The 23,225-nt window shown below is 43.5% G+C and overlaps 1 protein-coding gene and 1 non-coding gene across 3 annotated transcripts in view; both read left to right on the top strand.

Annotated features, from left to right (window-relative positions):
- The window catches only part of LOC134346122 (uncharacterized), a 30,572-nt gene extending 24,289 nt beyond the window's left edge, over positions 1–6,283 (top strand). For both annotated transcript variants that reach the window (XM_063047426.1, XM_063047425.1), the window contains exon 5: positions 4,632–6,283. In XM_063047426.1, coding sequence (XP_062903496.1) covers positions 4,632–4,811 — 180 coding nt within the window. In that variant the 3' untranslated portion in view covers positions 4,812–6,283. The remainder of the gene's footprint in view (positions 1–4,631) is intronic.
- Positions 6,284–8,788: 2,505 nt separating this feature from the next.
- On the top strand, positions 8,789–8,860 carry trnah-gug (transfer RNA histidin (anticodon GUG)). The gene has a single exon. It is a non-coding gene; the product is annotated as a tRNA-His (tRNA).
- The last annotated feature ends 14,365 nt before the right edge of the window (positions 8,861–23,225 follow it).

Here is a 23,225-nt window from a genome sequence, read left to right as displayed (position 1 = left end):
AATTACTTCCTACAGAGCGAAACAGTGTCACGAATAGCTGTGATGCTTCTCTCCCATTTATGCACGCTTTGAAGGGAAAATAAAACTACAGTACATCTATGCGAATTCCTGCATCATCCGTCGACTCTGTGATCTCTCTCTCCACGGCAAAACATCTCTCATGAGGGTGAACCCGCGCAAGGTGTCGGGACCTAATGGCGTGCCTGGTAGGGCTCTGCAAACTTGTGCCAACCAACCGGCGGGAGTATCCAGGACATCATCAACCTCTGATTGCTACAATTGGAGATTCACATTTGCTCCAAAAAGGCGACAATCATACCAGTGCCCAAGACAAGCAGAGGGAGCTGTCTCAATTACTATCGCCAAGTTGCACTCACATCTACTATAATGAAATGCTTTGAGAGGTAGGTCATGGCTGGAATCAGCCCCTGCCTAAGCAAAGTCTTGGACCTGCTGCAATTTGCCTATCGCAAAAATAATTCTACAGCGGACGCAATCTCATTGGCTCTCCATTCGGTCTTGAATCACGTGGACCATAGTAATTATTACATCAGGCAGCTGTTTATTGACTACAGCTCAGCGTTCAACACAATCATATCCTCGGTTCAACTCAAAAAGCTTCAGAAACTGGGCCGCTGTACCTCGCTCTATAACTGGATCCTTAACTTTCTCGGCGGGAAACCATTATGTGCAGATCGGAAATCAAATCTCCTCTTCGCTGACAACACTGGCACACCTCAAGGTCGCGTGATTAGCTCCCTGCTCTGCTTTCTCTACACCCACACTGTGTGGCTAGACACAGCTCAAACTCCGTCTATAAATTTGCCGACAACACAAATATTGATGGCAGAAGTTCAGATGATAGCAAGGTGGCATACAGGAGAGAGGTTCATCAGCTGATTGGGTCATATCGCAGAAACAACCTTGCATTCAACGTCAGTAAGACTAAAAATATTATTGTGGACTTCAGGAAAGGATGGGAGAATTAAAGAACCACAGTGTACAAAGTATGCCGAAAATCTAGCTAAGAAGAAAAGAAAAGCTTACGAAATGTTCAAGAAACTAGATACTGTTAGAGGTCTAGAAAATTACAAGGTTTTAAGAAGGTGCTTAACAATGAAATTGGGAGAGCTAGAAGGGGCCATGAGAAGGCCTTGGTGAGCACGATTAAGGAAAACTCCAAGGCATTCTACAAGTATGCGAAGAGCAAGAGGGCGAGCTGTGTGAGAACAGGACCGAATCAGGTGCGATATCCTGTGCATGGAGTCGGAGGAGGTAGTGGAAGAACTTAATGTATACTTTGCTTCAGTATTCACCAGGGAAAAATACCTTGGCAGTTGTGGGGATGTCTTACAGCGGACTGAAACGCTTGAGCGTATAGACATTTAGAAAGAGGATGTGCTGGAGCTTAAAAAAAACAGTAAGTTAGATAAGTCACCGGGACCGATGAGATATACCCCTGGCTACCGTGGGAAGAGAGGGAGGAGATTGCCGAGCCTCTTGAGATGATCTTTCCGTCATCAATATGGACGAGAGAAGTACCGGAGGATTGGAGGGTTGCAAATGTCCCCTTGTTCAAGAAAAGGAATAGCGATAACCCAGGAAATTATAGACCAATGAGTCCGACTTCAGTGGTTGGCAAGTTGTTGGAGAAGATCCTGAGAGGGAGGATTTATGAGCATTTGGAGAGACATAATCTGATTAGGGATAGTCAGCATGGTTTTGTCAAGGGCAGGTCGTGTCTTACGAGCCTGATTGAATCATTTGAGATAATAACAAAGCACATTGATGAAGGTAGTGCAGTCGATGTAGTTCGTATTCTGCATGGAGGTCGGTGACCAGTGGTGTTCTGCAGGGATCTGTTCTGGGAGAATCCTCCTCTTAGTGATTTTTTTATTAATGACCTGGATGAAGAAGTAGAAGGGTGGGTTAGTACTTTGCTGACGGCACAAAAGTTGTGGGTGTTCTGAATAGTCTGGAAGGTTGTCAGAGGTTACAGCTGGACATCGATAGGATGCAGAACTGGGCTGAGAAGAGGCAGATGGAGTTTAATCGTGATAAGTGTGGAGTGGTTCATTTTGGTGGGTCCAATTTGAAGATAGACATATAATATAAATGGTAAGACTATTGGCAGTGTGGAGGATCTGAGAGATCTTGGGGTCTGTGTCGATAGGACACTCAAAGCTCTACGCAGGTTGACAGTGTTGTTAAGAAGGCGAATATCGTGTTGGCATTCATCGACCGTTGGATTGAGTTCAAGAGCCACGAGGTAATGTTACAGCTAAACAAGACCTTGGTTAGACTCCACTTGGAGTACTGTGTTTAGTTCTGGTCATCTCACTACAGGAAGGATGTGGATACCATAGAGCGAGTGCAGAGGAGATTTACAAGGATGTTGCCTGGATTGGAGGGCGTAACTTATGAGAATAGATTGAGTGTACTTGGCCTTTTCTCGTTGGAGCGACCGAGGATGAGAGGTGGCCTGATAGAGGTGTATGAGATGATGAGGGGCATTGATCATGTGGATAGCCAGCGGCTTTTTCCCAGGGCTGGAATGGCTAACACGAGGATGCATAGTTTTAAGGTGCTTCGAAATAGGTACCGAGGGGATGTCAGGGACAAGATTTTCACATAGAGAGCGGTGGGTGCGTGGAATACACTGCTGGCAGCGGTGGTGGAAGTGGATACACAGGGTCTTTTAAGAGCCTCTTAGATAACTACATGGAGCTTAGAAAAAATAGAGGCTTTGTGATAGGGAAATTCTAGGCAGTTTCTAGAGTAGGTTACATGTCGGCGCAACATTGTGGGCTGAAGAGCCTGTAATGTGCTGTAAATTTCATTGTTCTATGTTCAGGAAGGATAAGTCCGCATCGAGGGATCAGAAGTGGAAAAGATTTACAGTTCAAGTTCCCGTTTGCCAACATCTCTAAAGGTCTATCCTGGACCCAACATATTGATGCAATTACAAAAAAAAAAAGGTAGGACAGCGACTATATTGCTTTAGGAATTTGAGGAGATTTTGTACATCACCAAGGACACTCGAAAGTTTCTGCAGATACACCACGGAGAGCATTCTAACTGATTGCATCGCCTTCTCGTCGGGAAAGGCCACTGCACAGGATCGGAATAGGTTGCAGAATGTTGTAAACTCCAACATGGGCACTCGCCTCCCCAACATCCAGGACACCTTCAAAAGTCGATGCCTCAAAAAGGCAGCATCCATCATTAAGGAGCCGCATCACCCAGGACCTGCCCTCTTGATAGATAAATACTTTATTTATCCCAAGGGAAATTATAGTGTCACAGTAGCATTACAAGTGCACAGATATACAAATATTAGAAGTGAAGTAAGAGAGAATTAAAAAAATACTTGAAACAGTCTAACAGGAGGGGGGAATCATTTCCCCAGCTATTATTTGACTCATAATGGAGTCAAATGGCCGAGGGTAAGAATGACCTCATATAGCGCGCTTTGGAGCAGCGCTAAGTCTATGACTAAAAGTACTCCTCTGTTCAGCCAAGGTGGCATGCAGAGCGTGAGAAACATTCTCCACAATTGCCAGGCTTTTCAGTAGGGTCCTTTGTTCTACCACAGCCTCCAGTATCCAGTTTGACTCCTATAACAGCGTCAGCCTTTCTAATCAGTTTATTGAAGCTATTGGCATCACCCGTGTTGATGCCATTGCCCCAGCTCACTACCGCATAGAAGATTGTACTGGCGACAACAGACTGGTAGAACATGCGAAGGAGAAGCCCGCATACTCTAAAGGACCTCAGTCTCCTCAGGAAGTAGAGGCGACTCTTCCCCTTCTTGTACACAGCCTCAGTGTTGGTGCTGCACTCAAGTCTGTCATTTAGGTGCACCCCCAGGTACTTGTAGGTCCTCACCACATCCACGTACCTATCATCAATAATAACAAGGAGCAGTGCATTCTTAGTCTTCCTAAACTCCATCACCATCTCCTTTGTCTTACTGATGTTGAGCTGCGGATGATTCTGTTTGCACCATTGGACAAAGTCCTCCACCAGAGGTATAGCAGCCTGGAAATACACATTTAACATTTCAGAAACAGCTTCTTCCTCTCCGCCGTCAGATTTCTGAATGGACAGGATCCCCATGAGTACTTCCTCAGCATTTCACCCCATTCCCCCTCTCTTATTGTACTACTTAAATAATTTGCTTTATAAACACGGTACTTATTATAATTTATAGTTTAATTACTGTGATTTGCAATGTATTGCTGCAGCAAAACTACAAATTTCTCGACATAGGCAGGTGATAGAGAACGAATACAGGCTGAGTATCGCAGCCGTCGCAGCTCGCTGTGGGACGTTCCCCGGCCTAAAGTGGAACAGGTCCGCGCGCACCGGTCCTCACTCTAAACCTGCGGTGTGCAGGCGGGAAGAACGATCGTGTCGTCGTTCCTGATGTCTCATCTTCCCTCCTGATCTTCGCAAGCAAAGATCCAACCATCGAGATGTCAAACCTCCCGTAAAATGGATTTAATCATGCGACTACGAACGTTAGTTATTTAATAGAACTCCTCAACGTGGAGAGCCTCAATTTTAAATGAAAATAAGCGACGGCCATTACTGTATTTTGACAATCCTGTTTCTTTTAATACCGGCAGGCAGATTCTCTTCAGAGTGTCGCTCCAGTGGAGACTGTTCAGTACAGCCAGGTCACCATAAAACAAGCAAAAAAGAACTGGGTGAATAGGAAAGCGGATAATACAGAATATGCCTCAGTAAGAGAATTGTTCACGACTTACTCCAATTCTGAAGACCTCAGTAGGCAGACAAGCTTTTAAATAAGCCTCCAGATTCCCAAAATGCGGGCGAGGGGTGGGGGAATGCTTAACGGCGAGAATGGATTTAGTGAAAGGAATAAGTATTGGAATCTCCAGGACGTGACGGATTCTCTGGAGAATTTTATAAGACTTTTTCTTCATTGCTTATACCTTATTTATGTTCTACTCTTACTGATTCCTTCAAGGTGGTTAGGTTGCCACAGTCTTCTTATGAAGCTTCCATTTCGCTTATTCTTAAAAAGGATAAGAATCTCACTGAATGCTCTTCATATAGACCAATCTCTTTACTCATTGTTGATGCTAAGATCCTATCTAAATTTTCTATTATTTTTCTTCTTGGATCCTCTCTTCCTTTATCTTTAAATAAATTAACTGACAGTTTGGTGGTTAAACACACTTTGAGGATCTGGCTACAGTTTAGAAAACATTTCGGTTTATTGAGATTTTCCCTTTCTAGTCCTATTTTTTTCAATTTTTTTTTTAAAACGACCGATCTGTTTTTTTAGAGAATGGGATAGATTAGGCATTAAACGATTTCAGGATCTGTTTGTTGAAGGGCATCTTTCTTCTTTTGAGCAGGTCTCTGAAATATAACCTATCAAAAACCCACCTTTTTCGATATCTACAGATTACAGATGTTTTAAGATCTAAACTACATATATTTCCTACCAGCCCGGATAAGAACATAATACATGCAATCTCTAATTTGAAACCTTTTGATAATGGCTCAATATCTGTGGTCTGTTGTTGGGACTGAGAATGGCTTCTTTAGACAAAATTAAAAAAGATTGGGAAAAGGATTTACAGACTTCATTATCTGATGAGACCTGGAGGGCTATTTTCAAAATGGTTAATTCTTCATCGTTATGTGCTCGTCATTCCCTCCTACAATTTAAAGTGGTACAGAGGGCTCATATGTCTAAAGACAAGCGCTCTCGTTTTTTTGCTGATGTATCTCCTTATTGTGACAGATGTAATAATGGAGAGGCTTCATTAATTCATATGATTTGGTCATGTTCGAGCCTTTAAAAATATTGGAAAGATGTATTTCAAACTTTTTCTCTACTTTTTTAAAGTTAATTTTAAACCCAATCCTTTGACTGCCTTATTTGGTATTATTAAGGAAAGAGTTATAATTTTGGAGTCTTCTCATTTGCGGGTATTGGCTTTTATTTCGCTTATGGCTAGGAGGGATATCTTGCTTAAATGGAAGGAGGCTGCCCGCCCCCCACACACACAGGCTCAATGGTTATGCGATGTTATGTCATGTTTAAATTTAGAGAAGATTCGTTGTTCGACTTCTGATTCTAATCAAGATTTTCAAAAGCTATGGGGACCCTTCCTGAATTATTTTAAAAGTCTTTGAATTGTTATTGTTTTTAAAATATAGATCTGGGCCATTATTATAAAACACTATATGGTAAAGTACTCTTTTTTTCTCTTTTTTTTAACCAACCAGCTTTGTCTTGGTAGTGGGTGTGGATTTTTTATGATATAATTCACGATATTATTGTATTTCATAATTCAATTTATTTTATTTGATTGATCATGAATATGGGATACCGTGATTATATCAGTGTGATTTATAATAGCGCACTTTGTGCTCTTATTTTGATTTGAATTCTGTATCTGTGTATATGAAATTTAATAAAAATATTGGAAAAAGAAATAAAGAAAGAAAGGAATCTGTCATTTTTCACTTTCCTCGGCTTCTGTTTCTCCCGACTGCATTCGAGGAGAATTTTGAACGGAACGTCAGGCGGCTTTTTTTGTGAGCAATTATGTTTCTGCAAAGTACGGATTTTACCTGATAACTTGCTAGATCAATTTTAGCTAATTTGTTGCCATATCCTTTGCCATCAGTTTTGTGTTATTTTTGACAAATCGAGCCTGTCGATCTGAAGCGCAGCGTCCGGGATGGAAAGGGTTAACCAGGATTCCGTGAAACAAAGGACACACGCGGTCCTAATGTCCCTCTGATTCAGCACCCAGGCTCTGAGATAATCGATTTTATTCACCAGAGACTGCACGTTTGCCAGCCGGATAGTTGGGATTGGGAGTTTAAAACTCGTTTCCTTAAACGCACTTGTCCCCGACTTGCAGCCACGTTTCCTGCGTGGTATCCGGCGAGGAGTACGTCCACAATCGGCTTTGTTTCCGCCTGTTTTAAATAGCGATAGTTCAATTAATCCCATTAAAACATCTTTGTTAAGTGGCACCGTTGTTAACTGTACTGACCTTGGAAGCAGTTATAATTTTTTAGCCGTATCAGACTGAAACAAGAATATTTAATCGCATCCATTGAGAGCTCTGCTGCTACTCGAGTACAGGAAAGGAAAGTGACGACAGACGGCCGCAAATGATAGATTAGTGGAATCCTGCTCTGCATCAGAGTATTGCTTCATTCGCATCAAAATGATCTTTCAGACGCTGTCTTTTCACTCCTGCTACAGCTGTAGACGGCAGTAGGTTAATTGATAATTATAAATTGTTCCGTGATTAGGTTAGGGGTTAATCGGGTTTGGAAGGTTGCTGAGGAGGCGTGGCTCGAAGGGCCGGAACGGCCTCCACCTACCTCACCGTGGAAAAAAGTAAATAAAGACAAGTAATTGCGATTGCAGACAAGTTGTATAAAGCCGTGGGTTCTCTGTGCCGACGTTGATAAACCTACTCAACAGTCAATTTAACCCTTCCCTCCTACACTCTATTTTTTTACATTAAGGTGGGGCATCAAACTCTGCCACCACCCTCAGGAGTGGGTTCCAGGTAGATAGAACTCTGTGTAAAATAAAACATCTTCGATATATCGCTGAAACTTCCCGCCACTAATCATAAGCGGATGACGTCTGGTATTGCCGCCCTGGGAGAAAGGTGCTGGCTGCCCACTCTATCTACGCCTATCATAATCTTAAACATCTCTATCAAGCCGCCTCTCATTCTCCTTCGCTCGAAAGAGAAAGCTCAACTTTACTGCTAGTTAAGCAAAGATAGATGAAAATCCCATCTTCTATTATCAATTTTTGTCCTTCTCATTTCTGTTTTCCTTCTCGGCCCGTCCGGTAAAAGTCTAATTGTCTTCTTGACACACAGCCCAAGTAGCTCGCCGCAGCTGTATAATCCTGTGCATCGTGCCCGTAGCAAAAAGGTTCGAATCTGAGTCACGGTATTACGGAAACGCAATGACACGGAAATGGGTGGGTTCGATATTATCCTCTGGGGCAGTGTTACATTGCCAGAGTGCATTTTTGGAGGATGGAGCAGGTGGCAGTGGTGCCGGAGGTGAGGGGTTTGTCGAGGGAGTCTAGATTCACCATGGTTACTGCAGAACAGCTTCAGATTACTCACTTCCTTACTCACTCTTCCTTCAGTTAGTCCTGACGAAGGGTCTCGGCCTGAAACGTCGACTGCACCTCTTCCTAGAGATGCCGCCTGGCCTGCTGCGTTCACCAGCAACTTTGATGTGTGTAGCTTTAGATTACTTTATGTTTTAAATGGCGTTCTGCATAGGACATCTGCCACTCTTCCTGACTTACTCTACGTTCACTTCACTCACATTCTGAACCGTGTCATCGTGTATAGGGCAGAACAGTGGAGAGAGAGGCGATATATCTTTTATACTGCCTGTCGGAATCTAAAAAAAAATCTTCGCATTACAGTGTCTGCAAGCAATAATTTTAAATGCATCCTGAAAATAAATAAGGAAAATATTTTGTCAGTAAATACAGGCTATTAAAGCCATTCTAAAAAAGATCTTCAGAATCGCATATCTGGGATATAACTTTATTGGAAGTAAAGGAAAATGCAATGTAATCGTGCTGTTTTATTTTATCTGCATGGTTAATATTTCAGTGATCCGCACAATTCAATTTTTTCACACGTTCACAGACACAAATACACAAACAAAACCTTCAGAATAAGCAGGCGCCATTCACTACAATCCAGTTTTATTTGTTCGGCATAAAGCGCTCATGTAGCTCGCCGTGATCGTATAGTGGTTAGTACTCTGCGTTGTGGCCGCAGCAACCTCGGTTCGAATCCGAGTCACGGCATTGCGGAAAAGCAATGACACGGCATTGAGTGCACTGTTTTTATTCCTGGACCGACACGGTAAATAGCGGTTAGCTTTACAGATTACAACAGCTCCAGGTGCTCCTGCTTCCTCCCAAATTCCAAAAATATACTTTGGAGCCAGAAGCATAGTGACACTTGTGGGCTGCCGGCAGTACATCCAAAGTCAAATGTTGACAATAAAATGTATTATCAAAGCATGTAAAATTTATTGTAACACTATGTTCAAATTTAATTATCATTCAACCATACATGAATACATCCGAACGAAACAGCGTTACTCTGGGGCCTAGGTGTAAAATATACACAGCACAAGGCACACAGAGCACATTCAAGCAAACCTGCAGCGCAATATTACATAAGACCATGAGACATAGGAGCAGAATTAGGCCAGACAGCCCATCGCGCCTGCTCTGACATTTCATCATGGCAGATCCCGGGTCCCACTCAACCCCATATACCTGCCTTCTGCCCATAACCTTTGATGCCCTGACCGATCAGGAAACAATCAACTTCCACTCTAAATATACTCACGGACATGGCCTCCATCACAGTCTGTGGTAGAATAGTCCACCGATTCACCGTTCTCTGGCTAAAAAAAAAATCCTCCTTACCTCTGTTCTAAAAGGTTGCCCATCAATTTTGATGCTATGCCTTCCAGTTCTGGATACCTCGACCTTAGGAAGCATCCTTTTCACATCCACCCTATCCAGCCCTTTCAGCATTCCGTAGGTTTCAATGAGATCCCCAGATTCTTCTAAATTCCAGTGAACACAGGCCCAAAGCCGCCAAACACACCTCACATGTTAACCCCTTCATTTCTGGAATCATCCTCGTGAACCTCATCTGGACGTTCTTAAAGACAATACATCTATTCTGAGAAATGGGGTCCAAAACTGTTGACAATACTGCAAGTGCAGCCTGTCTAGTGTCTTATAAAGCCTCAGCATTATCTCCTAGCTTTTACATTCCATTCCCCTTAAAATAAATGCCAACATTGTATTTGCCTTCTTTTCCACGGACTCAACCAATAAATTAACCTTCTGGGAGTCTTGCAGGAGGACTTCTAAGTTCCTCTGCACCTCTGATGTTTGAACCTTTTCCCCATTTAGATAATAGTCCCCACTAATGTTCCTTTTACCAAAATGCATTATCGTACATTTCCCATCACTGCATTCCATCTGCCACTTTTTTGCCCATTTTTTTCATTTTGTCTAAGTTCTGCTGCAATTGCATTGCTTTCTCGGCACTACCTATTCTTCCACCTATCTTCATATCATCCGCTGATTTTGCCACAAAGACATCAATTCCACTATCCAAATCATTAACAAACATTGTGAAAAGTGGCGGTCCCAATACTGACCCCAGTGGAACACTACTAGTCAGTGGCAGCCAACCAGAAAAAAGCTCCCTTTATTCCCACTTGCTGCTTCCTGTCTGTCAGCCATTCCTCTATCCATGCCAGTATCTTTCCTATAACGCCATAGGATTTTCTCTTGTTAAGCAGTTTCATGTGCAGCACCTTATCAAATGTCTTCTGAAAATTGAAGTTAATGACATCAACTGCCTCTCCTTTGTCCACACTGCTCGTTACTTCCTCGAAGAACACTAACAGATTTGTCAAGCAAAATTTTCCTTTACAGAAACCATGCTGACTTTGACTAACTTGATCGTGAATCTCCAAAGTACCACGAGACCTCATTCTCAATAATAATTGAGGTTAGGCTAACTGCCCTATAATTTCCTTTCTTTCGCCTTCCTCCCTTATTAAAGAGTGGAATGTAATCTTTCAGTCCTCTGGGACAAAGAAACATAGAAACATAGAAAATAGGTGCAGGAGTAGGCCATTCGGCCCTTCGAGCCTGCACCGCCATTCAGTATGATCATGGCTGATCATCCAACTCAGAACCCTGTACCAGCCTTCCCTCCATACCCCCTGATCCCCGTAGCCACAAGGGCCATATCTAACTCCCTCTTAAATATAGCCAATGAATTGGCCTCAACTGTTTCCTGTGGCAGAGAATTCCACAGATTCACCACTGTCTGTGTGAAGGAGTTTCTCCTAATCTCGGTCCTAAAAGGCTTCCCCTTTATCCTCAAACTGTGACCCCTCGTTCTGGACTTCCCCAACATCGGGAACAATCTTCCTTCATCTAAACTGTCCAATCCCTTTAGGATTTTATACGTTTCAATCAGATCCCCCCCTCAATCTTCTAAATTCCAACGAGTATAATAAGCCTAGTTCATCCAGTCTTTCATCATATGAAAGTCCTGCCATCCCAGGAATCAATCTGGTGAACCTTCTTTGTACTCCCTCTATGGAAAGGATGTCTTTCCTCAGATTAGGGGACCAAAACTGCACACAATACTCCAGGTGTGGTCTCACCAAGGCCTTGTACAACTGCAGTAGTACCTCCCTGCTCCTGTACTCGAATCCTCTTGCTATAAATGCCAGCATACCATTCGCCTTTTTCACCGCCTGCCGTACCTGCATGCCCACTTTTAATGACCGGTGTATAATGACACGCAAGTCTCGTTGCACCTCCCCTTTTCCTAATGGGCCACCATTCAGATAATAATCTGTTTTCCTGTTTTTGCCACCAAAGTGGATAAGTTCACATTTATCCACATTAAATTGCATCTGCCATGAATTTGCCCACTCACCTAACCTATCCAAGTCACCCTGCATCCTCTTAGCATCCTCCACACAGCTAACACTGCCGCCCAGCTTCGTGTCATCCGCAAACTTTGAGATGCTGCATTTAATTCCCTCATCCAAGTCATTAATATATATTGTAAACAACTGGGGTCCCAGAACTGAGCCTTGCGGTACCCCACTAGTCACTGCCTGCCATTCTGAAAAGGTCCCGTTTATTCCCACTCTTTGCTTCCTGTCTGCCAACCAATTCTCTATCCACATCAATATCTTACCCCCAATACCATGCGAGAATCAAGTGATTCTTGAAATATCATGACCTGTGCACCTGTTATCTCTTCAGCAATCTCTCTCAGGACGCTAGGATGTAGTCCATCCTAGTAAAAGTAAAACCTGTGAGTTTGCCTCGCAACTTTCCCTTTATAATAGATTCATTTCCTTTCAGGCATTTACAGGAAAATAAAAATAATACAACAGAACTTATGAAAAATTATACATAATAACGATCGACAAATATCCAATATGTAAAAGAGGGCAAATCGACCAAATTATTCAAAAAATAAATATGTAATACAGTATTGAGAGTATGAGTAATGGAGTCCCAGAAAGTGAGATTATAGGTTATCGAATCAGTTAACCTATAATCTGATATAGGTTAATAATCAGTTCAGTGTTCAGGTGAGCGGAGTTACGCTGGTTCAGGAGCCTGATGGTTGTAGAGTAATATATGTTCCTGAACCTGGTGGTGTCGAATCTGCGACTCCTGTACCATTTGCCCGGTGCAGTAGCGAGAATACAGGTGTTCAGCTGGCTGTGTTAGTCGTTGCCGCAGATGACATGTTTTATTTTACTGCGTGTTTCCATGTACATGTGACAAATGAAGCAGATCTATACTCTAGTGTCTGCACATCAGCTCCTTCCAAGTACTACTACACAGTTAAATTCTCGGGACAATGTAGAGGACAATTGCCTTTGCAGGCAACTCGGCCGACACGGTGCTAAGTCCACACAAGCAGGCACAGAATAGCAGCCAATCAACACTAACCGTTGTGCTCCTGCACTGCCCAGCCAAATTCCTGGCAAATGGAATAAGCGGTGGGACTGTATCGAAATAATCACACTCTTTGGGACCTTGCAAGTAAAACCGGGAGCTATCAAGAATTATTGAAGATCTGGAAGGCAACTACTTCATTCCTGCACGTGTTGGCTATTGGATGCAATCCCCTGAAGTTTTAAATCAACCTTCCTCATTTCGTTACTTGGATCAGATCCTTGTAATGAAACAAGGCTGAACTTTACTCGCTGTATACATGTATGTGTCTTGGGATTTGCTGTCGCGTGTTCGGTTAACACACACAGTTTAGCAATTCCAAACAATTCTTCCAGATGGTTCGGCACACACAAGTGGATTAAAATTTTTGAATTCATATTCGATCTAGCCGTAGTTGACGCAAACTGGCGTGCCACGTCATTTCGCTGCATTCACGTTGACTTTGCATCCTTATAACTAAACATCTCCGTCATTTTTCTCTTTACACATTTCGAAATATTTAGAGATCAATGCATTTAGTTTCAAATTTCAATATGGTCGATTCTAAAATATTGTGGTGTTATTATGATGTTATAATGTTATTCGGATCGCCAGCAGGTTGTAATAGTGGGCTCCCTCACCTCCAACCCTCTGACTCTCAATACAGGAGCCTCTCAGGGCTGCGTACTGGATCCCCTCCTTTACTACCTGCATCGCCACCCACAATTCCAGTCTGCTAATTAAATTTGCCGATGACACTACATTGATTGGCCTTATCTCAATCAATAACGAGGTGGCCTGCAGGGAAGAAATCATGTCTCTGACACAGTGGTGTCAAGAAATCAACCTCTCCCTCAATGTCACAAAAACAAAGGAGCTGGTTGTAGATTACAGGAGGAATGGAGACAAGCTATCCCCTATAGACATCAATGGATCTGGGGTTGAGGAGGTGAACAGCTTTAAGTTCCTCGGCATATACATCACCAAGGACCTCACTTGATCTGTACACACCAGCTGTGGGGTGAAAAAGGCACAACGGCGCCTCTTTCACCTCCGACGGTTGAGGAAGTTTGATATGGGGCTCCATATCTTAAGAACCTTCTATAGCGGCACAATTGAGAGCATCCTGACTGGCTGCATCACTGCCTGGTATGCAGTACGCATCAGGACAGCCCAGCGCATCTGTAGTCGTGAACTTCCCATGATTCAGGACATTTACAAGGACAGGTGTGTAAAAAGAGCCCAAAGGATCTTTGGGACCCAGACCATCTCATCCACAATGTATTCCAGCTGCTACCATTTGGGAAGCGGTACCGCAGCATAAAAGTCAGGATCAATAGGCTCCGAGACAGCTTTTTCTACCAGGCCATCAGACTGATGAACTCACACTGACTTGAGTGTACTCTATATTAAATTGACTGTTCTATTTATTATAAATTATTACAAATTACTATGATTGCACATTACGCATTTAGATGGAGACGGAACGTAATGATTTTTACTCTGCATGCATGTGAAGGATGTAAGAAATAAAGTCCATTCATTTCAAACAACCTGTCGCTACAACTCCTCCCTCACTACGATTCTGGGCCTAAAGTGTCAACTACTGCATCCGGTGCTCCCTGTGTGGCCTCCTCCCGATGTAGATAGGGAGATCGCTTCACCGAGCACCTTCACTCTGTCCACTACAAAAAAGCGGGCTCTCCCAGCGGCCCCCCATTTCAATTCTGCTTCCCATTTCCATTCTGACATGGTAGTCTATTGCCTCCTCTACTGCTGCAATGAGGCCACACTCAGGTTGGAGGAGCAACACCTTACATTTCGTCTGTGTAGCCTCCAACCTGATGGCAAGAATATCGATCGCTCGAACTTCTAGTGATTGTCGTCCTACAGGATCTCCTTCACCATTCCCCCATTCCAGTTTCCCTCTCACCTACCTACATACATGGCCATCACCTCCCCTTCCCTTTCTTCCACGGCTTTCTCTCTCTTCTATCAGTTTTATCTTTTTCCAGCCCTTTATCTCTTTCACCAATCAACTTCCCAGCTTCTTTCTTCACCCCCTCCCCCTCTCTAGGTTTCAACTATCACCTACCTCCTTGTACTTCTTCATGCCATCCCCCCAAATTCTTACTCTGACTTCTCCTCTTTCTTTCCAGTCCTGATCAATGGTCTTGGCTCAAAAAGTCGAAGGTTTACTCTTTTGGATAGATGCTGCCTCGCCTATTAATTTCTTCCGGCATTTGTGTGTGTTGCTCATGTGTGGCGCCTAGTCAAAGACCTTTTGAAATCCAAGTACACGCCATGCACCGAATCTCCTTTGTCTATCTTGTTTGCTCTTTCTTCAAAGAATTCCAACGGCTTTGTGAGGCAATATTTTCCCTTGAGTACATCATCTGGTCCAGGTGATTTATCTATCTTTAGACCTTTCAATTTTCACAAGATCACAAGATCACAAGACAAAGGAGCAGAAGTAGGCCATTCGGCCCATTGAATCTGCTCCGCAGCTCCCCCATGAGCTAAACTATTCACCCATCTAGTTCCAATTTCCGGCTTTTTCCCCATATCCCTTGATACCCTGACGAATTAGATACCTGTCAATCTCCTCCTTAAACACCCTCAATGATCGGGCCTCCACAGCTGGATGTGGCAACAAATTCCACAAATCCACGACCCTCTGGCTAAAAGAATTTCTCCTCATCTCTGTTTTAACTGGGTACCCTCTAATTCTAAGACTATGGCCTCTTGTCCTGGACTCACCCACCAAGGGAAACAACCTTTCCACATCTACTCTGTCCAACCCTTTTAACATTCGAAATGTTTCTATGAGATCCCCTCTCATTTTTCTATACTCTAATGAATACATTCCAAGAGCCGACAAACGCTCCTCGTATGTTAGCCCCTGCATTCCAGGAATCATCCTCGTAAATCTTCTCTGAACTCTCTCCAACATCAATACATCCTTTCTAAGATAGGGGGCCCAAAACCGCACACAGCATTCCAAATGAGGTCTCACTAATGCCCCATAGAGCCTCATCAACACCTCCTTACTCTTATACACTATTCCTCTTGAAATGAATGCCAACATAGCATTCACTTTCCCTACCGCTGATCCAACTTGGTGGTTAACCTTTAGGGTATCCTGCACGAGGACACCCAAGCCCCTTTGCACTCCCAATTTTTGAATTTTCTCCTGTGACAAAAGACCAAGTTATCAGGAGATTGATGCTGATAAGAGAGACAAAGAGAGAAACATTCCAAATGTTAATGAGAGACGAGAGAGATTAACGAAAAGAGACACAGTTCCGAGTATTGTCAGACCGGTTGCTTTGAACCTGAACTGTTTGAAGTTTGATGGACAGGCGATACCCCAGCAGGGGGATAAAAGGAACAGGTTCGCTAGGGCACGACGCCACGACACCACGAGATCACGAGATAACGAGACCTTGGAAGTGCAGTGTGCCCCCACACGTTGGTGGTAGTTTTGGAGGTCTGGTCGCGGGACCGACCATAGACGCACAGGGTGAAAAGGTACGATTGGTGGGAACCTGGTCTGTGTGTCCGCCCTTGCCGAGGTGCCGGGTTCACCGCGGAAGGACGATCGTATCCGGAACGGAGGGGTCACAGTCGGTGAGCTCAGAAGACAGTAAAACGCTCGCCCGAAAGCTAACTGCGAGGAACATCAAAGGTCTGTTTTGAATCAGGAAATTTGCACATTCGCGCGCTCTCTCTCTTTCTCTCTCTCTCCAACGGCACAACAGCGATTACTGCGAACTGTACTAAACTGAACTGAACTCTGCGTCATTTGAGACTGATCATTTTACCCCTAGACTGCGATAGAGCTTGATTGATTCCTATCATCCTAGTTCTGTGTACATGTGTGTTTTACCATTGCTAACCTGTTGCATTTATATCCTTACTATTAGAGTACTGTGTTACTTATTTCTTTAATAAAACTTTCTTAGTTCCAGTAATCCAGACTCCTACTAAGTGGTCCATTTCTGCTGGTTTGGCAACCCAGTTACGGGGTACGTAACACTCCCCATCTAAATAATAATCTGCCTGATTATTTCTTCTTCCAAAATGTACAACCGTACATTTACCAACGTTGTATTTCATCCGCCATTTCTTTGCCCACTCTCCTAAACTGACTAAGTCTCTCTGCAACCTTTCCGTTTCTTCAACATTTCCTGCTCCTCCACCTATCTTGGTGTCATCTGCAAATTTAGCCACAAAACCATTTAATCCATAATCCAAATCATCGATATACATCGTAAAAAGAAGCGGCCCCAACACCGACCCCTGCGGAACACCACTAGTAACTGGCAACCAATCAGAATAGGATCCCTTTATTCCCACCCTTTGCTTTCTGCCTATCAGCCAATGCTCCACCCATTCCAATATCTTTCCTGTAATTCCAAGGGCTCTCATCTTATTAAGCAGCCTCATATGCGGCACCTTATCGAAGGCCTTTTGAAAATCCAAATGCGCAACATCCACAGCCTCTCCCTTGTCAATCTTATTCGAGATTACCTCAAAAAATTCCAATAAGTTGGTGAGACAGGATCTTCCCTTCATGAAACCATGCTGGCTTCGGCCTATCTTGGCATGCACCTCGAGGTATTTCATAACCTCCTCCTTGAGAATTGACTCCAATATCTTTCCAAATACCAATGTCAGACTAATAGGTCTGTAATTTTCTTTTTGTTGCTCCCTTCCTTTCTTAAATAACGGAACTACATTTGCGACCTTCCAGTCCTCCGGAACCATGCCAGAGTCCGTTGGTTGCACCTCATCCGGACCGGGAGACTTATCTATTCTTAGTCCACTTAGCTTCCCGAGCACTTTCTCTCTAGTAATCTTGACTGTACCTAATTCTATTCCCTGATACCTCTGGCTATCAGGTATATTGCTCATGTCTTCCACTGTGAAGACTGATGCAAAATACTCATTCAGTTCCTCCGCCATCTCTTTGTTATCCATTATAATTTCTCCAGCATCATTTTCAATCGGTCCCGTATCTACCCTTGTCACTCTTTTGCTCTTCATATATTTAAATAAAACTCTTAGTATCCTTTTTTATGTTAATCGCCAACTTCCTTTCATAATTCATCTTTTCTTTCCTAATTACTTTCTTAGTTTCTTTCTGTAAGTTTTTAAAAGTCTTCTAGTCCTGATTTTTCCCACTAATTTTTGCTTCCTTGTAAGCCATTTCTTTGCTTTTATTTTTGCCTTAACCTCTCTCGTTAGCCACATTTATGCCATTTTTCCATTCATGATTTTCTTTTTTCTTCGAATATATTTTTCCTGCATTTTCCTTATTTCTTGTCTGAATTTCATCCAATTCTGCTCTGCCGTCCCTCCACTTAGTTTACTTTTCCAATCGACTTGGGCCAGTTCCTCTCTCATACCACTGTAATTTCCTCTGTTCCACTGAAATATCGATACACCTGATACCAGCTTCTCCTTTTCAAATTTGAAACTGAACTCAATCATATTATGATCACTTCTTCCAAGGGGTTCCATTACCTCCAGCTCCCTAATCGCCTCAGGTTCGTTACACGGCACCCAATCCAAAACAGCCGGTCCCCTGGTGGGCTTCTGGACAAGCTGCTCCAAAAAGCCATCCTGTAGACATTCTACAAACTCCCTCTCCTGAGATCCATTACCTTCCTGACTTTCCCAATCCACTTTCATATTAAAATCCCCCATAATTATCTTGACATTTTCCTTCTGACACGCTTTTTCTATTTCCAGCTGCAACTTGTAGTCCACATCCCGGCTGCTGTTTGGAGGCCTGTATATAACTGCTATTAGTGTCTTTTTACCCTTGCCATTTCTTAATTCTACCCATAAGGATTCTATCTCTTCTGATCCTATGTCCCTTCTTTCTATTGATTTGATATCGTTGTCTACCATCAGGGCCACGCCACCCCCTTTACCTACCTTCCTATCTTTCCTATACACTGTGTATCCTTGAATATTCAGCTCCCAATCACGTCCATCATTTAGCCATGACTCGGTGATGGCCACAATGTCATATCTTTTAACCTGCAGCTGTGCAGCAAGGTCATCCACTGGCAGAGATGACAGCTGTGTGCATTGCTGTGTGCATTTAAGTCCAGTACATTTAGATCAGTATCTGTTGTCGATTTTGCTATATTTCTATTTTTCAGCAAATTATCCTGTATATTCACCGGCCTGTCCTTCTTGCGATCTTTGCTGCACAGTATTTTTGACTTATTTCTATTTTCCTCTTCCTCGACCCTAACACCTTGGTTTCCTTCTCCTTGCCAACTTAGGTTAAACCCTCCCTAACAGCTATATTAAACAATCCCGCCAGAATATTAGTACCTTTTGGGTTCAGGTGTAATCCGTCGTTTTTGTATAAGTCATACCTCCCCCAAAATAGATCCCAATGATTCAAGAATTTGAAGCCCTGCCCCCTGCACCAGTTACTTAGCCACACATTCATCTGCTTGATTCTGTTATTCTTACCATCATTAGCACGCAGCTCAGGTAGCAATCCTGATATTATTACTCTGGAGGTCCGGCTTTTCAATTTTCTTCCTAGCTCCCAGTAATCTTTCTTCAGGACCTCCTCTCTTTTTCTGTCTATGTCATTCCAAGGACTATGTCATTTCCAAGAACTTTCTCCCCAACAATGGAACGTTACTCAGTTCTGACCCCTGACACTCCAGCTTCCACAATACTGCTAGTGAAGGCTGAAGCAAAATACCTATTAATTTCGATCGCTACTTCCTTGCCCCTATTATTAACCTCTCCAGCGGTCTAACCAGCGGTCCAATGTCCACTTTCCTCTCTCTGTTACACTTTATGTATCTGAAGAAACTTTTGGTATCCTCTTTAATATTACTGGCTGATTTATTTTTGTATTTCATCTTCTCCTTCTTAATGACTTTTTTAGTTGTCTTCTTCTCGTTTTTAAAAGCTTCCCAATCCTTTAATTTTTGCTGTATTATATGCCCTCTCTTCGGCTTTTATGTTGGTTCTGACGTGTCTTGTTAGCCGTGGTTGTGTCATCTTTCCTTCAGAATACTTCTTCCTCTTTGGGACCTATATATCCCGTGCCTTCCGAATTGCTTCGAGACATTCTAGCCATTGCTGTTCTGCTGTCATCTCTGCCAGTGTTCTTGTCCAATCAATTCTGTCCAGCTTCTCTCTCATGCGTCTCTCATTCCCTTTACTCCATTGTGATACTGATTCATTACTCGCCCCCTATGGGGTCATTTACCCTAAGTTCTCTGATCAATACTGGTTCCTTGCACCACACCCAATCTAGAATAGCGGATCCCCTCGTGGGCTCAACCATGAGCGGCTCTAAAAAGCCAACTCAGGCATTCTAGAAATCCCCCCGTTGGGATCCAGCACCAACCTACCTGCGTATTAAAATCATCCATGATCATTGTAACATTTCTCGTCTGGCACCATTTTCTATCTCCCGTTGTAATTTATAGACCACACCCTTACTACTGTTTGGAAGTCTGTATATAACTCCCTTCGGGGTCTTTTTTTTAACTCTTACGGTTCCTTAGCTCTAACCACAACCTTCCGACACTATGTCACCTCTTTCTAATGATTTGATATCATTTTTTTCACTAACAGAGCGACGCCCCCCACTCCTCTGACTACATGCCTGTCTTTTAGATTCAATGTGTATCCTTGGACGTTAAGATCCCAGCCATAATCTTCATTCAGCCACAATTCAGTGATGCCCACAACATCATACATGGCAATTTCAACTGTGCTACAAGTTCATCTACCTTATTTATTGTATTGTGCACATTCAGAAATAACACCATTAGTCCTGTATTCACCCTTATCGATTTTCTCCACCCTTTACTTTGGAACTCATTCTGTTCACTGTAGTGTTGCCCTAACATCAGACTCTCCTTGCTAGTAGTCTCCCTACACAGTGCCTCTGTTTGTAAGCCAACTACCTCATCCTCGGCACCATCATTCCGGTTCCCAGCACACTGCCAAATTATTTCAAACCCTCCCGAAGAGCTTTAGCAAACTTGCCCGCGAGGATATTGGACCCTCGGGTTCAGGTATAACCCGTCCCTTTTGTACATGTCGTACCTTCACCAGAGGAGATCCCAAAGATCCATAAATCTGAACCTCTGTCCGGCCCCCCGCATCATTTCCTCAGTCACGTATTCATCTGCCAAATCATCCTATTCTTACCCTCACTAGCGTGTGGCATGAGCAGCAATCCAAAGGTTACTACCCCGGAGGTCCTGTTTTCCAGCTTCCTACCTAGCTCCCACTGAATCTCGTCTCTGGTCCTCTGCCTATGGAATCTCCTATGGCCATTGCAGTCCTCTTCACCTCTCTGCTGTTCTGAGCCGCAACACCAGACCTAGTTTCAAAGACCTGGTTGGTCGTCGCCCTCAACAATGTAGGCTGGTATACTTATTATCGAGGGGAACGGCCAAGGGGCACTTTGCATTGGCTGTGCATTTCCGTTCCTCCTCCTTACAGTCACCCAGTTACCTGTCATCTGCAACCTAGAGCTGACTACCTCCTTATAGCTCCTAATCTATCACCTCATCATTCTCCCGTATGAGCCGAATGTTGACGAGCTGCAGCTCTAGTTCCTTAATATGTTCTCTGAGGAGCTGTAGCTCGGTGCAGCTCGGTGAACCTGGTGCAGGTGTGTTTATCTGAGAGACTGGACTTCCCACATGCTACATGCAGTACAAAAGACAGTCCCTGGATCCAGCCTCATGGTACAACTGTGTCTGTGGTGGGAAAGCTGTTGGAAAAGATTCTTAGATATAGGATCTATGGGCATTTAGAGAATCATGGTCTGATCAGGGACTGTCAGCATGGCTTTGTGAAGGGCAGATCGTGTCCAACAAGCCTGATAGAGTTCTTTCAGAAGGTGACCATGCATATAGATGAGGGTAGTGCAGTGAATGTGATCTATATGGTTTTTAGTAAGGCATTTGACAAGGTTCCACATGGTAGGCTTATTCAGAAAGTCAGAAAGCATGGGATCCAGGGAAGTTTGGCCAGGTGGATTCAGAATTGGCTAGCCTGCAGGAGGCAGAGGGTCGTGGTGGAGGGAGTACATTCAGATTGGAGGATTGTGACTAGTGGTGTCCCACAAGGATCTGATCTGGGACCTCTACTTTTCGTGATTTTTGTTAACGACCTGGATGTAGGGGTAGAAGGGTGGGTTGGCGAGCTTGCAGATAACACAAAGGTTGGCGGTGTTGTAAATAGTGTAGAGGATTGTGAAAGATTGCAGAGAGACATTGATAGGATGCAGAAGTGGGCTGAGAAGTGGCAGATGGAGTTCAACCCGGAGAAGTGTGAGGTGGTACACTTTGGAAGGACAAACTCCAAGGCAGAGTACAAAGTAAATGGCAGGATACTTGGTAGTGTGGAGGAGCAGAGGGATCTCGGGGTACATGTCCACAGATCTTTGAAAGTTGCCTCACAGGTGGATAGGGTAGTTAAGAAAGCTTATGGTGTGTTGGCTTTCATAAGTCGAGGGATAGAGTTTAAGAGTCACGATGTAATGATGCAGCTCTATAAAACTCTGGTTAGGCCACACTTGGAGAACTGTGTCCAGTTCAGGTTGCCTCACTATAGGAAGGATGTGGAAGCATTGGAAAGGGTACAGAGGAGATTTACAGGATGCTACCTGGTTTAGAGAGTATTTTATGATCAGAGATTAAGGGAGCTTGGGCTTTACTCTTTGGAGAGAAGGAGGATGAGAGGAGACATGATAGAGGTGTACAAGATAATAAGAGGAATAGATAGAGTGGATAGCCAGCGCCTGTTCCCCAGGCCACCACTGCTCAATACAAGAGGACATTGCTTTAAGGTAAGGGGTGGGAAGTTCAAGGGGGATATTAGAGGAAGGTTTTTTACTCAGAGAGTGGTTGGTGCGTGGAATGCACTGCCTGAGTCAGTGGTGGAGGCAGATACACTCGTGAAGTTTAAGAGACTACTAAACAGGTATATGCAGGAATTTAAAGTGGGGGGGTTATATGGAAGGCAGGGTTTGAGGGTCGGCACAACATTGTGGGCCGAAGGGCTGTAATGTGCTGTACTATTCTATGTTCTATGTTCTAACAGAGGAGGAATAAAGAATTAAGAACAAAAAGCGAAATGTACCAGATACTTTACCTCTCCCAAGCCTGATGAGCCAAAGCCACTTCAAACACTGGCACATTCCGAACACTTTCTACCGGGGCACAATGAGATCATCATGACCGGCTGTATCAGTGCCTGGACCCTGCAGAGAGTGGTGCGGATAGCCCAGCGCATCTGTAGATGTGAACTTCCCACTATTCAGTACATTTACAAAGACAGGTATTTAAAAAGGGCCCGAAGGATCAGTGGCGACCCGATTCACCCCAACCTCAAACTTTTCGAGCATCTGGGAAACGGTATGACAGCTTAAAAGCCAGGACCAACAGGCTCCGGTACAGCTTCTTCCACCAGGCCATCTCTCTGCTTAACTTATGCTGACACAACTGTATTTCTATGTTGTATTGACTATCCTGTTGTACATACTATTTATGATAAATTGCTATAAATTGCACATTACACATTTAGACGGAGACGTAACGTAAAGATTTTTTACTTCACATTTATATGAAGGATGTAAGTAATAAAGTCA

The sequence above is a fragment of the Mobula hypostoma genome, chromosome 5 (assembly GCF_963921235.1).
Source record: "Mobula hypostoma chromosome 5, sMobHyp1.1, whole genome shotgun sequence".
Classification (NCBI taxonomy): domain Eukaryota; kingdom Metazoa; phylum Chordata; class Chondrichthyes; order Myliobatiformes; family Myliobatidae; genus Mobula; species Mobula hypostoma.
This window is presented reverse-complemented; position numbering and strand designations above follow the sequence as displayed.